Source organism: Megachile rotundata, chromosome 4 (assembly GCF_050947335.1).
Source record: "Megachile rotundata isolate GNS110a chromosome 4, iyMegRotu1, whole genome shotgun sequence".
Taxonomy (NCBI): Eukaryota; Metazoa; Arthropoda; class Insecta; order Hymenoptera; family Megachilidae; genus Megachile; species Megachile rotundata.
This window is the reverse complement of record NC_134986.1, coordinates 6,371,536-6,391,900: the sequence shown is the minus strand read 5'-3', so window position 1 is coordinate 6,391,900 and position 20,365 is coordinate 6,371,536. Positions and strand designations below refer to the sequence as shown.

At 32.6% G+C, this 20,365-nt stretch overlaps 3 protein-coding genes across 3 annotated transcripts in view; 1 reads left to right on the top strand and 2 right to left on the bottom strand.

The window, feature by feature from the left end:
- Taf3 (TBP-associated factor 3) overlaps nucleotides 1-4,693 on the bottom strand; it is a 47,603-nt gene extending 42,910 nt beyond the window's left edge. The window contains exon 1 of the mRNA XM_076530540.1: nucleotides 4,565-4,693. The gene's annotated coding sequence lies outside the window, so the exon portion shown is untranslated. The remainder of the gene's footprint in view (nucleotides 1-4,564) is intronic.
- LOC143264253 (uncharacterized) lies at nucleotides 1,739-15,379 on the top strand. Its single transcript, XM_076530551.1, has 4 exons — nucleotides 1,739-1,931; nucleotides 2,519-2,794; nucleotides 3,584-3,726; nucleotides 14,609-15,379. Exons 1-4 carry the CDS (start codon nucleotides 1,854-1,856, stop codon nucleotides 14,694-14,696), a joined length of 585 nt encoding a protein of 194 aa, XP_076386666.1. The 5' UTR covers nucleotides 1,739-1,853; the 3' UTR covers nucleotides 14,697-15,379.
- A 142-nt stretch (nucleotides 15,380-15,521) lies between these two features.
- Nucleotides 15,522-19,808, bottom strand: Zip88E (Zinc/iron regulated transporter-related protein 88E). Its single transcript, XM_012281853.2, has 4 exons — nucleotides 18,739-19,808; nucleotides 17,218-17,560; nucleotides 16,810-16,977; nucleotides 15,522-16,714 (listed from the first exon to the last, which is right to left on the bottom strand). Exons 1-4 carry the CDS (start codon nucleotides 19,089-19,091, stop codon nucleotides 16,505-16,507), a joined length of 1,074 nt encoding a protein of 357 aa, XP_012137243.1. The 5' UTR covers nucleotides 19,092-19,808; the 3' UTR covers nucleotides 15,522-16,504.
- Nucleotides 19,809-20,365: the final 557 nt, after the last annotated feature.

The following is a 20,365-nucleotide window of genomic DNA, read 5'->3' as shown; positions in this document are numbered from 1 at the left end:
CATATTTTTGCTGCAGTTCACATCATTCTAACAACCGCAATATTTTTAATGAGCCACAATCCTTTCTTTAAAACAGAATATTCCGGTCTTTTACTTCACATTTCCTCTTCTGCAAATCGAGTAATATGTTAATAAAAATATCATGTAATATGTGTTTTGAATTCGTCTCGATGTCCTCTAAAGCTATGAATAAAAAAATGTATGTTCCTATTTAAAAAACCCAAGGTGACCTTGACTTTGCCAAGAGAACAAACTGTTTTCAAAATTTGTTTTACTAATATCTATTGTGCACTTCAAACCTTGCAAATATTGTTCTAAACTTTTTTTTGTAAGGTGGCTGCAAATGGGATAAAAATCGTGAGTATCGTTACAGCTAACACCCTGTATGTGATGCTGGTAGGGAATGTGTTAAGTTCCGATCGGTTTGCACATGCTTATGTAAATTTATACAGTGGGAACTCGATTAACCCATTTTAGACCATTTCCACTAGTTACGTCAAGTTTCATTTACAAAAGGTTAATCACCCCGTAGTCTTCAAAATAGTAAATAACTTTAACAATTATTTTTTTGAGAAGCGTAGAAAATACGAAAATTGTTTTTATTCGAGTTTGTAGAATGAAATTCCGTCTACAGATTCGAATGTTGAGATTTAGAAAGGGAAGAAAATGGCAACTCAGGTGTTAGAATGCAAGAATGTTGCACATGATGCAGTTTTTTTCGATGCAAATCTCGAAAGATTGTTATCTGAAGCAAAAGACGTTGTAATTTTAGTCTTAAATACTGTGTTTTACTTTCACATCTTTATCATTTCTATATTTGGGAAATGATCAAAATTGTTAGATTCCAAAATTCTCAGATTCCAAAATTCTCAAATTCCAAAATTCTCAAATCGTCAAATTCTCAAATTATCAAATTTGTAAGCATCTAAAATTCTCGGGTTGATAAATCTATTATATCTTCAAATTTCTAAATTTCCAAATGTTCAAATTCTCAAATTCCCAAATTACAAAATTCCCGAATTCCAAAATTCTCAAACTCTCAAATTTGTCAAATTCTACGTCTAGAAATTTAATATTTAAATTTTGCAATTTTCTATACTTCTAAATTTGAATACTCAATTAAAACCCAACGAGTAATAGAACCTCATTATTACATATTATACATGTGTATTATGTACATCATTAACTATCCAGTCAATCTCGAATAAGTGAAACCGCGGATATTAAACCCACGATTACGGAGATCCTACTACACTAATTGTAAGTTAATCATATGCTTCAATCACAACTACAATCGCTCTTCTTATTTTATTATCTCCAACCTTCAATTATTAATCATGTTAATCATAATGATATTAATCATATCACATTTTACACAACTATGCAACAGTATCATTACATTAACTTACAATTTTCATTTAACCTTCCTTTCATAACTCGTTAAATCAATATTAATATTAACATATTAACAAATTTATACTAATAATAATAATACTGTAACATCCACTATGTATGGCTATTATTAAAATAAATGTGGCTAGACCTAGCTCTGCACCTACAAATCTACCATTTTATTCATTCATGTTTCTCCTGTCACATTTATTTCCGTTCGCACCAAACCAAGAATTATGGCTCGTAATAATTCCATGGACCACCCTGTATAAAACAGTATTTCACTTCGCAATTAAACGTTGTCCGTATAAAATCAGAATAGTCCTTGTTCGAGTTGTGCGCTATTACAGGTAGGACTTTCTCTCTGTCGCTGTGACATAATCTTTTGAACAGGAGAGTTGGAACCCAACAGTAGATTGAAAACTGGATTAGTTTCGTTTATTATTACGTACAGTACGGACATGCCAAGAAACTGTTGCAATTTTGTTATACCGCTGTTAGGTGTTTTATTGGTGACAGCATACACCACGTCCCTTCAGGTAATCATTACAAATCCTTTTACGTTCGAATTTATGTTAAATGTATTTGATATATTATTACATTCTACTTAACCAAATAAATTAAATCCTTTGTATCATAGTAATTAATATAACATAGTAGCTTTAATAAAACATTTCAATTTTAATATTTATTAAACCCCTTTTTATATACCTTGAAACTTTCAAATGACTAGACACCCTGTTTTATTATATGCATGTTCTTTTAGCCTTCAATGGTTCACGACTATAATTCTAACAAGAATTGTTTAAATAAATAATGTTTCACTTTGTAATCTATATATGTTTTCTTAACATTTAATGGTTCAAAACTGCAATTATGATCATAATATTATTAAAATGATGTTTCACTTTGCAACCTGTGCGTTATATATTTTCAGCGTTCGGTTGTTCAAACCAATTATAATTACATTATTAAAATAAATACAGTTTCACTTTATATTTACGTTATGTTCTAGCATTTGATAGTGGTTCGCTATAATTACAATTATGTATAACTATAACAATATTATGTAATTATAATATTGTTAAAATGAATAATGTTTCATAACGAGTACATGTTATTTTAGCATCCAATAGTGGTTCAAGACTTCAACTACAATTACAACGATTACCAACAACAAGACTTTCAAGAGTACCAAGATTTTCGACCAAGCACGAAGTTTGATAGGCCGATCGTCGTAAAGGCACTCGAGAAGCCGAAGAATGAGCAAGATTTCAGTAAAATCCCTGGAATTCCTGGGGTAGATTTCCCTTTGTATCATACTGTGCCGCCGACAAGTTTTTCCTGCGCGCACGTTCCATTCGTTCCGGGAATGTATGCAAACGTGGAAACTGGTTGTCAGGTAATTCATTTCGTGCCGATCTGAACTACAATTAATTGCGCAAGCTCACAGCACATGCATGTATCCAACACACTATAACCGATACGGAAATACAGATGATATGTGTGACACATATTGTAACTGATAAAAAAAAATACATATGATATACATATATTATACATACAACCAATAAGAAAAGTTATTCATATAAGCAATAAGAAAGTACATATAATACATATGTATCATACATGCAACTGATAAAATATACATATATATCACACATATTGTAACCGATAAGAAAGTATACATATGTTATACATACACATATATGATACGTACTATAATCGACAAGAAAATTAATTTTCATAGAAAAATACTATTAAATATCGAAAATTCGGAGTACATATTTACTCACGAACTTGAGATGTAAATACAACATACAAATCAAACTACTATTCATTAATTTTGTTCCATAATTAACAAAATTAATTTTAACTCTTGAAATGTGATGCTACTCATGATTAATAGAAAGTTTGTTAGGTATAAATTATTCTAATTTTCAAAATATATTCTTATAATGCTAAATTGTGATCATTTTTACCTTAATTCAAATATTTATATTTCAATTTGCATTATATTATATTTACATTATTTACATTATACTATATTTCAAGTTGTACCAAGACAAATTCATTTAATATAATTTATGAATTGCATGAAAATACTTGAAGTAAATTAATAATTGGAAAAAAGTCTAAAAAATGAGAGAAAAGTAAAGATTAATTTTACGTGTATTTATTATAATTTTAGGCGTATCATATTTGTCATGATGGCCGCGAAGGTCATCAAGGTGCATCCTTCCTATGCACTAATGGAACTCTTTTCAACCAACGGGATTTCGCTTGCGATTGGTGGTACAATGTGAATTGTGCGGAAGCACCGTCTTTGTACAGGTATCTATACTTTCGTTGGTCAAGTTGCCAAATAATTATCCTTTCACCGACTTGATACACTTGAAATCTGGGCCGAGTTGTGTGAAACGTGTGCAATATTTCGCACGTGAAACTACTGTCTATGGAATTCCATGCTTCAAAATTTTACTATCTATGGATTTCTATGCTTCAAAATTTTACTGTCTATGGATTTCTATGCTTCAAAATTTTGCTGTCTATGGAATTCCACATTTCGAAATCTTGGACATTTTATACTATTTTTTGTTCTAAAATTCTGAAATTTTCATGCTTTAAAATTTAAATATTCTAATTTACAAATTCTCAAAATTTCAAAAACGAACATGTTTAACAATATTGCGAAAGTATAAGTGTAAAAGTAATACTTCACATCTAAAAATCGCTAAAAAAATTTTAAATAAACTGTTTTAAAATTAGCTTAATTAGCCTAAGTGAAAATAAAAAGTGAAAAATTTAAGTTTAATTTGTCTTTCAAAAACTTTTCTCGATATAAAACACGTCTCTCATTCGGCGACACACTTTCAATCGAAACTTAGATGTTTATGTAACTGTTTTTTGTTTGTAACGAGATATCTAACATGGTCACTAGTTGATTTTGCGACTTATTTACTGACGTGAAATATTACGCTGCTCCATATTAGGTGGTGTTCCATACAGTTTTTAGACTAATCAGGGTTTCTTTCTTATAGGCTGCTATCTAGTTTTCCGAAGTTTCACATTTTATTATAAGCTTTATAAATTTTCTAGATTTGCATGAATGTAGAGTTTATACTACATGCTTACTATATACATACTTATAATATACGTAATATATATTTACTTGATCCATGCGCGTTGAATGCACGATTCTTGCAACTCCAAATGGTACACCTCACAAGTGCACGTATTTTCAGTCTGAAACATTTTCGTAAAACAAAATGTGAATAAATGAAGTTAAAATTTAATACTAAATCGTAGCTATTAGCTCGATATCGTTTTCTAAAGTCCATTTCGTGAAAAATATTTAGAAAACGTGAAATCGTTTTACGTATATCACGTGAAACGTATTCTAAATCGAAACGATATCGTTTTCTAAAGTTTATTTCATGAAAAATATTCAGAAAACGATATCGATTACCAGGTCACACCACGTGGAGGTTGCTACGACAGTGACCCGCCCTAACTCCAAATCCCTACCGCCCTCCAATTGCAAGTACCTCATTTATCAGAAGGATAAATGAGTTCTGACTCTACTTAGCTCATTCGCTCGCATATACAAATTCTTTACCACAAAATTGCAAAGAACTTGTATCACACGCACACACATACATTAACATAATACTAATTGCATGGGATTTCACACACATACGCTTAACTTATTCTAAACGCCGCACGCGTACCTCTAATTCTAAGATTGCACTCGAATAATCTATGACGAAGTAAAAAAGCAAAGGGGTAGAAAAGAAAGTTAGAAGAACTTTCTGTCAAAAAATGGGATCAGTATTTTTCGCCAAGTGAACCTCGCCTTCCATGGGTCAAAGGGTAGTCCATAGTGGCTTACGTGAACCACGAGACAGAGATGAACCGAAAATACTGGTAAGAACGAGTGACACATCCGCGGAGGGTCTCCCATTTCCCCGCCGCTTGCGTTTTAAGCAAGTCTGACCACAGAGAGGAAACCCCTGCCGTGAGGCGGCAGATCGAGATGGTTCATCAATCGATCGGCCCCGCAGAGATGTGTCCCTGGCGCTACACCAGCACTTGCAGCTCACCTCTGCCGCGTGTTCACAGCGCTATGAACCCCCAATGATCCACTTGGGTTCGGAACGATTGACAAAAAATAACTGAGCATACTACAAGCTAATGCGTACAAAGTTTGAGAATTGAGAAGATGAATGCAATTTAGAATGAGAGGCACTTACAGGGACCCACTCACCCGCCCACGAGCACACTTAACTTAAAACTAACGCACGCATAAAAATAACTTAAAACTAACGCACGCATAAAAATAACTTAAAATTAACGCACGCATCCATCGATGATCCCTCGATGGATGTCTTCAATGATGACCTATTCATTACCTACTGAATAATTAGTCGTAACAATAAAAAGAGGAAACGGAGAAACAAATGCAATATTAGTAACATTATAATGTTTAGACATGCACAATTCATGTCGACTCAATAAAAATACACCTGTAAAATATACTATATACTTGAGAAATATTCAATTACTTAATTAAAATAAGAACCTGAAGCATCTGACCGAAATTAAGACAAACACGAATTAATAAAATAAGAACTTGAAACATCCGAATAAAATTAAGACCATCATGAATCGCTAAAATAAAAACCTGAAACATACAAAAATGATTAAGACAAATATGAAACATTGAAAATTACTTACATAAAATTAAAGCCCTAAATGTGCCTCTTGTTCTAAAATTGCTCTCGTATAGTGTAAAAGTAAGTAAAGAAAAGGGTAAAAGAAGAAAGTTGGAAGAACTCTCTTTTAAGTTTAATGAAACTGATAATAAAAATGATAGGCTACTACTACAAACTAATATCTAACAAGTTAAAAAAATTGTCGTCAAGATGAGTGCAAGTTAGAACAAAAGGCACTTACAATTTGCGCAAGCTTTTCGTCACGTATCGTGACGAAAAGCCTGCGCCCGAGCCCACCCTTCCTCCCACAAGCTCGGAATTAGAATAAAACTAATGCACTGAACATAATTTACCAAAAATTAAATGCTGAAACAGATAAAATTTTATTAACATAGAAAATTTGGCAAAGGAGAGAAATATTTAAAATAAAATCGCGAAATAAAACCGTAGCTCTCAGCTCGGTAAAGTTTTCTAAAGACTAAAAAATCTTTAGAGAACTATACCGATTACCGGGTCACACCACGTGGAGGTGGCTACGTTAGTGACCCACCCTAACTCCAAATCCCTTCCGCCCTCCAAATGCAATCTCATTTATCAGAAGGATAAATGAGTTCTGACTCTACTTAGCTCATAGGCTCGCATATACAAGTTCTTTACCACAATCCAGTAAAGAACTTGTATTACACACACACACACATACACTAACTTAATACTAATCGCATGGGATCTCACACACGCACACTTAACTTATTCTAAACGCCGCACGGTACCTCTCATTCTAAGATTACACTCAAATAATCTATGACGAATTCAAAAAGCAAAGGGAAATAAGAAAGTTAGAAGAACTTTCTACTAGAAGCTAAGAAAGTTAGAAGAACTTTCTACTAAAAGAAAAGAAAGTTGGAAGAACTTTCTGTTAAAAAAGGGGATCAGTATTTTTCGCCAAGTGAACCTTGCTTTCCATGGGTCAAAGGGTAGTCCATAGTGGCTTACGTGAACCACGACGGCAAAGATGAACCGAAGATACCTTTGGCAAGAACGAGTGATACACCCCAGTTGGCGGAGGGTTTCCCATTTCTGACGCGCACGCGACTTATACAGAGGACACCCTTACCGTGATGCCCCTTGGCAGTATGGCGGCAGATCGGGAGGGCACATCATGCTATGAGAGGTGCTCCCCCCGACTGGCCCCGCCGGGCAAAGAATATCACTCGCCTTACACCGGCACTTACAGCTCACCTCTACCGCGTGCTCACAGCGCTATGAACCCCCAATGATCCACTTGGGCGCAGAACGATTGACAAAAAATAAGCGGGTATACTACAAGCTAACGCGTACAAAGATTGAGAATTAAGAAGATGAATGCAATTTAGAATGAGAGGTACTTACAAGGACCCACCCGCCCTGCCCACAAGCACACTTAACTTAGAATTAACGCACGCATATAATTAGCTTAAAACTAATGCACGCATCCCTCGATGACCCCACGATGATCCCTCAATGATTGATGTCTTCAATGATGACCTATTCATTACCTCTAGAATAAATAGGTGTAACAATAAAAAGAGGAAACAGAGAAGCAAACGCAAGATTAGTAACATTGTAATGTTTAGACATGCACAATTCATGCTAACATTTAAATTTATATAAACATTTTCAGAATAAAAATAAAATAAACCTCGAATCGACTCGATAAAAACCTGAAACAGACAAATATTATTAAGACACGTAAGAAAAATTGAATTACTTATTTAAAATAAAAATCTGAAACATAAAAATATAATTAGACACATATGAAACATTACTTACTTAAAATAAAAATCAGGACACACACTCACGCATACTGTAATACATTCTAAATGCCCTACATGTACCTCTTATTCTAAAATTGCACTCGCATATAGAACTTTGTAAAAATTGTAAGAAGATAGGAAAGAAAGTTGGAAGAACTTTCTTTTAAGTTTGGGGAAATTGAGAAAAAGAGACTAACTATTATTACAATCTAATATGTAAGTTTAAAAATTGAGAAAGATGAGTGCAATTTAGAATAAGAGGTACTTATAATGTGCGTCACTTGTCGTGACGAAAAACCTGCGCCCGAGCCCACCCTTCCTCCCACAAGCTCGGAATTAATTGTAAAACTAATGCTCTGAACAGAACTTACCAAAAATTAAATTCTGAAACACACAAAAATTTAGTAACACAGAAATTTGAGAAGAGAGAACGTGATAACTTACCAAAAATTAAATTCTGAAACACAAAAATTTATTACCATAGAAATTTGACAAGAGAGAACATAATTTACCAAGAATTAAATTCTGAAACACACAAAAATTTATTAACACAGAAATTTGAGAAGAGAGAACGTGATAACTTACCAAGAATTAAATTCTAAAACAACCAAAAATAATTAAGACACATAAAAAACTCACTCACTTACTCGAAATAAAAATCTAGAACAAACAGAAATAATTAAGAAACATATGAAGAATTCACTTGTTTAAAATAAATATCTGAAATAGACAAAAATAGTTAAGACATATATGAACAATTCACTTACTTACTTGAAATAAAATTCTGAAACAAACAAAAATTTATTAACACAGAAAATTGTGGGAGGAGAAAAATTTTTTTTTATTTCATACAAGAATTTCAAAAAACACAAAACGCAATGAAAATTGCGGATTTGAGAAGACAACAGAATTTACCAAAGAAGAAACACTAAAATAGATAAAAATTTATTAACACAGAAAATTGAGAAGAGAGAACAATGTAAGAACTTACCAAAAATTAAATTCTGAAGCACACAAAAGTATATTACCACAGAAATTGGAGAGGGGAGAACAACGTGATAAGTTAGCAAAAATTAAATTCTAAAACAGACAAAATTTTATTAACATAGAAAATTGTGGGAGTGGGAGCAAAATACTTTATTTCATACAAGAATTTCAAAAAACAGAAAACGCAATGAAAATTGCGGATTTAAAAAAACAACATAACTTACCAAAGAAGAAACACTAAAATAGATAAAAATTTATTAACACAGAAATTTGAGAAGAGAGAACAACATGATAACTTATCGAAAATCAAATTCTGAAACATACAAAAATTTATTAGCACAAAAATTTGAAAAGATAGAACAATGTAAGAACTTACCAAAACTAAAATGCTGAAACATACAAAAATTCATTAACATAGAAAATTAGAGGAGGTGGAAAAAACTTTCATTTCCTACAAAAATTTCAAAAAATACAAAACGCAATGAAAATTGCGGTTTTGAAAAAAAAGAACAATATGACCTACCAAAAAATAAAACCTGAAACATACAAAATTTTATTAACCTATAAAATTGCACGAGAAGAAGTGAAACGACACTATCGAAAAACAGAAAACACAATTAAAATTACAAATTTAACATCACTCAACAATAAAACAATTTATTCAAAATCAATTCCTGAAACAGAGAAAAATAATTAACACATAAAATTGAGGGAAATTGAAATCGCGGAGGGATATACAAATCTCGAATCTCAAAATATAATCGGGAAGGGATATAAAAATCTCTAATTCCGAAATTTAATTGCGAAGGGATACAAAAATCTCTAATTTCGTAATATAATCGCGAAGGGATATAAAAATCTCTAATTTCGTAGTGTAATTGCGAAGTTATGCAAAAGTCTCTAATCTCAAAATTTACTTGCGAAGGTATAAAAATCTAGAATCGCGAGGGGATACAAAAATCTCTAATCTCAATATTTAATCGTGAAGTTATGCAAAAATCTCTAATCTCGAAATTTAATCGCGAGGGCATAAAAATCTCGAATCGCGAAAGGATACAAAATTCTCTAATCTCAAAATGTAATCGCGAAGTTATGCAAAAATCTCTAATCTCGAAATTTAATTGGGAGGGCATAGAATCGCGAGTAGGCATGCTCGTAAAAATTCGAGCAAAACGTGACGATACATTTCGTATCGTTCAAAAAATACCTGTAAAACACAAGAAAATAATAGCGAGCATAGTGACAAAATGACTCTCCATCCTAAGATGGACAGCCATTAATAGTTCCCCTCTTCTTTGGCAACTTTTGCCGGGGCTCTTCGGCATATAGCCTCTTCTTTCTTCGGCAAAGCCTCAGGAAAATCACGTGCGAATTTTTACGGTAACTCGGACATTCTTAGTTTTCAATTACATAAATTCTCAATTTCGCTGTCAATCTCCATAAACAGATAGCAGACAATTTTATAAGAATAAAATTGCGCCACTATCCATTTATTGCGATCGATGACAAAATCGAAATTTTATATAACATATATAATAACTTTGTAAAAAAGAAAAATAAAAAGATATACGACCAGCGCATTCTTAGAATGCTTTAGAATGCGCTGTCCGTAAAAGAATGTCCGAGCAGAATATTTTATTTCACTGCATCTTACTTTACTTCACTGTATACTTCATTTTTGCAGTCGGATCTAGAACCCGACTGCGACTTACAAACTAAAAGGCCTGGCCTGACGAAAAATCGAGTTCAAGAGAATATTAAATAAATTCATATTTAATTATTCCCTTCTCGATTTTTCGATAACCCCCCAGATGCAAGCATCTCATGTGAGAGAAGAGGACAGAGAAACATGAAAGCTTGCTCTGGCCCTACCTACTTAAAACTAACTCATTCACACCAGAAGTAAACTACCTGCCTGCCTATCGCTATATTTAAAAAATTGCAAAGTCCATTCTCACAAAAACACACTCCACGGTTCTCACACATACCACCCGGGTGCAAAAAGCCTATTTCTAGGGAGTACGTCCCGGGACGTCTCCGACACCCGAGTTCAATACAACATTCACACTCTAAGTTCATACCTTTTTGCTGAAATCGATCGACAATCGACAGTGAATATTAAACATATTTCATTTTCGTACTCTTTCGAATATTTAATGCAATATGTACATGTAATACTTTTAACTACTCATACAATTTTCTAACTTAATTTATAATATATATAACTTTGTATTAATATATATAATATATTAATACATATAATATATGTAATATATATAATATATTTATAATATATGTAATATTTATAATAATATAACTTTGAAATGGCTCTACTTGCATTTTGTATGCACAAATATAACTTTAAAATGACTCTACTTGCATTTTGTATGCATAAATAAAATTTTGAAAAATTTGCATAATAAATCTATAGTTTAAAATCGACACAAGATCCACGACCTAACCACACACACACACACACACACGTGTAACTTGTGTCGATAATTCACTGCCAATTTGTCGATCGCCAAAACATCTTAAAACTAAATCGTGTCCACCTGCCCTAACTCATGCGAGTAGCATCTAAGCACGCGCATGAGATTAGAGCATAAAAATGAACACGGCCAACAGTAGTTGGACTTACCAGTTTTCTTCATGTGTGCTGAAAATCCTGAGCTAAAAAACTTGATTAAGAACATGCTAATAAAGTGTCTCCCAAAAAAATTGACTCTACGTTTCCAAAATGGAAAATGGAGAACACTTTGCAAAAATCTAAGTATCAATCATTTCATTTTTAACAGATTTCTGATATCAAAGTGAATATACTAAATGATTAAAAACATTCATAATTAACTTTGATATCGAAATCTGTTCTCCGCGAAACTTTCTTGTACATATTTGAAAATATTGAATTGATAAAATTGATAAAAATGTAGAAAAATTTAAAAGTGACTCTATTATCGAATTAATATGAAATCGGCGGGTCATCCGACTTCTATGTAGTTTTAAATTTGATTCGTTAAAAGGAGAAATGTACAAGAAAACCCTGACCTGATCTAATAAATAAAATAAACAGTTTGTACGAATTTTGCACGATCGTACAGTCGTGGTCACTATGCTCGCTCAAAGATAGAAAAATACAACCAGTTCCCGTGTCGCTTCGGACCATTCGTCCTACGACATGATGGGAACCGGAGGAACCGTAAAGCATGCGACTCACCGATCGCTGACTTGCACCGCTGCGTTTTACCGGCAAAGCGTCTGATTTACTGGCTGCTTGGTTGATTGGCTGCTTGGTTGATTGACTACTTGGTTGATTGACTGCTTGATTGATTGACTGTTTGATTGATTGATTGGCTGCGTTCATCAGATTTGGATTTGGCGGTTTGTCCGTGAAGTTGGTGTGACCTTCTGTAATCATAAAAGAATGACAACGGTTAATTAACTGCATTTATCGATTTGCATTTTGATTAACATACAAAGGTAAAATAACTACATTACAGAATTCGGTTATAAATTTGCAAACGTTTATCAATAGCAACACCGTTAAATATTGTAAAACATTTGAAAATGTATGCCAAAACACTTAGGTAATTACTTAGAGAACATGTTAAAACGATTGCAAAAATATAACGGAACACGTAGGTAACCACACCGTAAAATATACTAAACATTGACAAAAATTTGTAAAATACATAGGTAAGGACACCACAAAACCCAGTAAATTATTTAAAAAATAATGGTAAAACACTTGTACAACATTATAAAACACACTAATATATTCATATACACATGCACAAATATAAATTAAAACGTTTAAAAAATTTACAAAAACAAGTAGGTAATGACACCACAAAACCCAGTAAATTATTTGAAAAATAACGGTAAAATACTTGTACAACTAAACTACAAATTACCCAAAAGCACTTGCACGAACATGTCAAAACATGTAGGTAACCACGCCGTAAAAACCAGTAAAATATTTGAAAAGCAATGGTAAAGCACACTAACATATTCGTATACACATGCACGATTATAAATTAAAACATTCACAAAAATTTGTAAAAACACGTAAGCAATAACACCATAAAACCCGGTAAAATATTTGAAAAATAACGGTAAAGCACTTGTACATCTAAACTACAAATTACCCAAAAGCACTTGCACGAACATGTCAAAACATGTAGGTAACCACGCCGTAAAAACTAGTCAAATATTTTAAAAGTAACGGTAAAGCACACTAACATATTCGTATACACATGCACAATTATAAATTAAAACGTTTAAAAAATTTGTAAAAACACGTAAGTAATAACGCCATAAAACCCGGTAAAATATTTAAAAAATAACGATAAAGCACTTCTACAACTACGCAGTAAATTACATTAAAACACTTGCACAAGCATGTCAAAACACGTAGATAACCACACCATAAAACTCATTAAACGTTCACAAAAATTTGTAAGAACACATAGGTAATAACACCATAAAACCCAGTAAAATATTTAAAAAAATAACGGTAAAACATTTGTATAATAATATAAAACACACTAATGTATCCATATGTACATGCACAATCACTTAAGGAAACACACAGGTAAAGTCACTGACACTTGTAGAATCACACCATAAAATTTGGTAATACACCCCCATATTTATTAAAAAATATTTGTTAAAGCACACAAAACACTTATTAAAGAACGCTAGGTAACACAAGGACAAGCACAGTATCGCTTAAGTAAATCCTTGACTCGTACCGGTAAGTGTTTACAGGGCAGGTCCGACCTCCTCGACTCCCGAAACACAACTAATAACATTTAACCTCTTCAAGTGCAAAAGTTATTGGTCGTTTACAGTAGCCAATCAGCTATCATATAATCCACCAATAGCGGGTAATGGCGTTATTCATACCTGTATTTGTAATATCGACATTTATTATTCAAATTTTTTATTTTTCAATTGTTTATTTAACAAATTGTTATTATAAATATTAAAATTTATTATTTTTATTAACTTTTGCTGCTAAGATAAGCGACATAAAAATGCATTGAGTATGTAATCTATACCACATATCATTAATGCCAAAAGTAAAATTACTTGAATATAGATCAATTCCTTCGTCCGTAATATAAACGGTCAAGTACATTTACCCTGCTGTTGGAAAAAATAGCCACGAAGTGTTATATAACAATAACCGCGCGTTTCTTGTTTCATAGTTTTCTTGCGATCAGTTTTTCAGGCAATTTCTTGAATATTTGTCTAATAAAACTAAAGATTGTAAGGTGAACAAAATATAAAATATTGAACACATTCCAATTTTTAAATATTTATTCAGTTTTTCAATATTCTTACAAATTCTCATATTCTCAAATTCTCAAATCTCAAAAGTAAGTTTACATTGATCATGTTTAATGGTTATGATGTGAATAGAATAGGAAATATTGAAAATATAGAAAAATTACAACGTAAAAAAGATACAAAATATATATCACACATGTATGATACGTAAATATCAAATAAGAATATACATAAGTATTATCATGCATAATATGTGAATATTATTATTTCATATAGTCTCATTATACTATTATTATAATAAATTATATATTATTAAGTGTTATATAGTATAATATTATATTATAGTAAGTAATGTATATTTTTGATACATTTTTATACACAGTACATTTTTTAATACTGATATCATTCATATTTTATTTATTTTAGATTAAATTTAAATCCCCTGAAGAATCCCTATGTATCAAAGGAAGAGAAAGACGCATACCGAGAGAGGAATAGGATCGTCGTTATTTAAAATTTACGATTTAAACGAAAAACAAATATTTAACCCTCCTACTATGTTCGGGTCTAGGCGACACACCTTTCGATTTATAATAACTTTTCTATTTTGCACTTCGTTGGAATTAAATTTTTATATTTTCCCTCTCTTTTTTTCGGAAGAATTATTTCACTACTATTTGTTAAAAGATTATGCAATTAGTGAACATTTTTTGTAAACATAATAGGAGGATTATTCATTGCAATTGAAAACAATTGCAGAGTCATTTTGACACATATTTAAAACTCCACCATATACATGTAAATTAAAATTTTGTTTGAATGTAAATAGTATATTTATTAAGTATTACGACGTACATATGCATAAAAAAGAACGAAATGTATATACACGAATATACTGTACAATTTATATTACATTTAAGTACGCTAATCGGATATAAATTATAAATGCTTCATAATTTAAATGCATATTTCACTTTTGTGTTCAGATCAAAATGACTCTGCATTCGTTAAAATTATTTACATTTGATCATAAAATTTAATACGTACCAATTTTACAAATGCATTATATAATGTCAGTATTCTCATGAACGTATTATAGTTTGTAAGACCTTTCTTCATTGTGTAAACCATGTGTTGTATGAATCAAATGAAATTTTAAATCTTTTCAAAAATAAAAATAATTATTTAAGACTGTCACCATATATTTTTATTTCGACGTTCATTTAATTAAATCAGTTTATTGAAATTCAATTATTAAAATAATAAATTCCACTCTTTCTAATTTTATAAATACTCAAATTTTTGTACTGAGAAAATGCAATAGGATAAAAAGGTGAAATTCGTATAATATTTTACCGACATTTATTTATTTTCTTAATCCATCGTACAAATCTTTATAAAATTGCATTGGATGATTAACAAATAATATAAAATCGTTCAAAGGTCCAAAACCTTGATTCTAAACTTCTAAATTCTTAAATTTCCCAAATTTTCAAATTCTGAAATTTCGAAATCTCAAAATCCTCATATTTACAAGTTTCCAAAGCCCAAAATTTTCGTAATTTTAAATCTGAAAATTTAGAAGCTTGTACATTTACAAAATTAAAACTTTGCATTTCGAAAATTCTTCGACTTTTTTTAATCAAAACTTTATTTTTTTTAATATATAAATTCGAAGGTTAACATTGATTTATTTAGAAATGAATATTTTCTGCGAACGCCCTATACAATCTTCACATATTAAAAAATATCGTTTATTAAATCTATTATATACAAAAATTCAAGCTGTCGATACAGCAGCTCATTTATTCTCCTCGGAGAATAAATTGCAGACGTGCAAAAAAGGTAGAATGAACGGTAAATTAAAACATTATATCGATTTCTTTGCTGCATTCTAATTCTACACATTCTCTTTTTCTCCCTCCCTATTTCTTGTACTTTAATAAAATGGCTCTTGAGCAAATTGATTCTAGAAACTTGTGTCGTTTTTTTGAATACCAACGGATATTAAATTACTTCAATTTCCATACAACTTAGGTAAATGATCCTATTATCGGACATGTAAGAACGTGATCGTTTAAAAACGAGCTTTTTCGACTAACATATACAAACTTTTTTATGAGATACTGATCACTCTAAGTTTTTTATGTCAATTGATTGTCAATGCAATTTATAAAAAAAATGAGTGACGACCTCTTTATTGACCATCACGAGATTTATACATATGTATGTGTACTTATACAGGATGTCTCACAACTAGTATAGGGACATTTACCTAGACATTTACCTTTATTCTGAAGAAATTGAAAAAACGTATCGAATTTACGAGCCCACGTAATTGTTCAGAACGTAAATAAGAACAAAACCGAGGATCACAGAGAAAAATTGTAAAATACCCGCGCAACGACGCTCGCTGTTATGCCATCTTGCTCTTTCCCTTGGCAAAATTTCGCTAACCGTTCCGTACAACAAGGTTCCTCCAGCTAAACCTTGTAAAATGGGTAGAACGATGTTCGTCCATTTGTTGTCCATCTATATAAATTTTATTTTATTAAGCTTCATTACTTCACATTTGTATTAGGACGAAACTGCGTATCCTTGGTTGAATTACGGAAGAAGATACTTACTTTGAACGTCAGCATTCCAATTCCTATGCCAACTGCAGACCCAGCAGAGAACACAAAAATTGCTGATATTATCCTAAGAAGAGAATTATTGGCTCCAGCTAATTCTAATCCTAAACAAAAACCGACCACGAACTTGTGAGAGGCTACTGCACCAACCAGTAGAAATACCTGAAAATAAAAATTGAATGAAGCATAAGAAACTTTATCATTCAGAATTTATTCCGGGGTTCCATTTTAATATTTATCTAGAAGTAATATCCATTTAAGATTAATATTCATCTACGACTAATAATAACTCTAAAGTTAACATAAATCCAGAATTAATAAATTTAGGAGCAACATTCACCTAATGTTAATATAGTCAAATTACGTACATTAAATTATCTACAATTTATTGCTACTGCACACCTCAGACACTACTTTCTGTAAGCCGACCGCCAATCCCTCGAGAACAGCGTGAACGGTAAGTGCCAACAAAAGGCCCATAAGGTTAGTATTGGTATTATTGGCGCACGGTTCCGAATGAGTCCCATGGCATAAGAAGGTCTCCTCATTGTTGAAAGTAGGCGCAGAAGGTCCATATTGCACTGCCCCATATGTAGAGCTTTTTGAGTACGCAGAGCTCGTTCCATTCCCGAGAACACTTTGACGATATGGTGCCTTCGGATTGACGTCAAATATAGAGACACTTCTGACGGGCCGATTGCTTGTCGTAGGACCAATCTGATGTGAGTGATTTCGGCAACGCTCTCTGCAATTGAAAAATTCAACTTTATCATTATCTTGTTGATCACGATACCAACTCAGGGTTCGACGTTGCCATATTCTGTATATCTAATTTCTATGCATACGTATGCACTTGGGAATACTCGTATGACTTACAATTAGGCTTGCTGTAATTAAGGGAAAGGAATACCCTGTCACTCGCCTTATTTGTCCGTGTTCTTTACTGAGAAAAGTTGTAGAAGCTCTCATCAAATCCTGGTTTCTGCTAACTCTTCTAGCTCTTTTGTCCCAGCATTCTTTAGAATTTCCCTAGTTCAATGTTCCTGACTCTTCTTAACTTTCTATGGCTCTCTTGGCTGTCTCTTATTCTCCTAGTTTTCTTCCCTGTCCTAGCTTTCTTTCAATCCCTTTGAGTTTCTTCTGGATCTCCTTAGACCTTTTTGGCTCTCCTTGGCTCTCCCCGATATCCTGGCTTTCCTTAACTCTTCCTGCCTCTGCTAGGTGTTTTCTGACTTTTTTTGTCATTATGCCTGCCTTAGCTTCCCTTAGAAGTAGCTTAAAATACTCCTGGATCTCCACAGCTCTTCCTGGCTCTCCCTGGATCTCCCTGGATCTCCTTGACTGTCTTTGACTCTTCTGACTTTCTCTGACTTTTTTTTATCATTTTGCCCGTCTTAGCTTTCCTTAGAATTAATTTAAAATACTCCTGGATCTCCTCAGCTCTTCTTGGATCTCCCTGGCTCTCCCTGGCTCTCCCTGACTCTTCTGACTTTCTCTGACTTTTTTTTTATTTTTCCAGCTTTCTCGATCCCGTGGCTAGTCCTATCTTTTCACGGAATCTGGATTTCACCTGAATCTTCTTGACTCTCCCTGGATCTTCCCGGTTCTCTGAAGATCGAAAGTGGCGAGAAACTCCTCCCCCCTACCTTTCCCCTAACCAACAGAAGCCTACGTTATACCCTAATTATCAAAAAAATTGTCCAGAAAATCAGAAATAACAGCGTTAAGCACGTCGTGTTCCACAATTAAAGATAGAGAATTGTCTCTATCATCAGACAAAGTCGAACCATTCTTATCTATACACAACGCATTGACAATCACGTATCTCGAATCTCCTCGAGACTCTCGGCTGTCGTAAGCTTACGCAAAAGAATTTCGCAAATATTTCGATTTTCTGAACTACGTTGAAAAGATCATACGTACACTTGACTTGCCGTGCTCCAGTCGCAGGGCCTAGAGTTCGATTGCTGTACGCGCTGGTCGTCGGTGTTCCAAAAGTAGTGAACAGTCTCGTCTATGAGGTACAAAAGAAGAAAACCACAAGAGAATAACAGCTCCGCGTAATCCGGCATAGACTCACGGATTTCCGGTAACATGTGAAGAATCGCGGTCGCAAGCAAAACACCGCCACCAAAACAAAGAGTGCACGAAAGCAACAGTTTCTGTTGTAGATAACGTACGCGCGATACAAAACATGATGGTGCAACGCCGACGATGAAGCTACCGGCACCGATAGCGATCATCGAGGCAAGTTTCGCCTGGACCGCGGTGATCATTTTCAGATGACAGACGGGATACGTTCACTGTCTGACACTGCCGGGAACACTCATCCGATTAACGCTAATCTGGCAATCGCGATAAGGTCGATCGACTTGAGAGATAAGAACGCAATCGTGGCTCTTGAAAAACAATTATCGAGCAAATTCGAAGTACCGAAAATTGTTGGCAAGATTACATTGCTATTTGTTAACTAACTACGTTTTGCACGTAATAGGAAATTTTTATGATATGTATAGCAAACATGTCGGATAGCACTGACCAAAAGCGTCCGAAGTCGAAGAAGATACTGACCGAAGTTTTATTTGTTATCGATAAACAGCTTTGATAATTCTTACGCCCAGTACCGCCAATAGCGATGGATAAATACAACGTTTCATTGGTCTTACACTTAGTCTTGCATATTTTATAAAAATTAATTAAATGAAATTCAATCTATATATTATATTTTTTGATAATATACAAAGTAATAATATTCGATGTGGCACTATACAACGTGGCAACATACAACGATTAATTAATAATGTAATGAGATTATTAAAGATTTTCATATCTATTTTTATCGTAGGCCCCACAAACTCTAATGACGGCACTGTTTACGTCAATTACTGCATACAACTCTATCTAATGGCTATTTTTGTATATCATCCCTATTGAAAATAACATTATTTTGTATGATTAATTTATCTTCTTGTGGTTCTAACTGCAGTATAATAAGCTGAATAAAGAATCCCCCTTTCAGAAAAATAAGAAAAATATAATTATATTTTATATAATTATTTATAAAACATTTACATAAATGTTTTATTTAAAAATAAAAACATTTAGAATTTTTGTTATAATTATTATCATTAATAACTTCCATTTTTATAAAAGTAACTTTCGGTAAGTCTTTGAATGTTATTTTTAAAAACGCCACTGCGATTATCTTTAAATTATCGATATTCTATTAACATGTAATACTGAACGATATATCGATAATATTGAGGGTAATAGGATTTATTGAAATAGAATATAAAATTTTATTATGTAAATCTGTGTTTAAACTTATTTAATTTATTTAAATATTAAATAAAGTATTGTTTTATTTCGAAAAAGTTCTTGTTTGAACTTGAAACAAGAATATCAGACTTGAGTAATAAAATTATATACATATTACATTCCACTTCAGTCGCTCCCATTTGTCTTAACAATATTACCGATATATTAAATCATCGATACATACCAGTAATGTTATCGATGTCGCATCTCTACAAGGTTTATGAGGCGCATA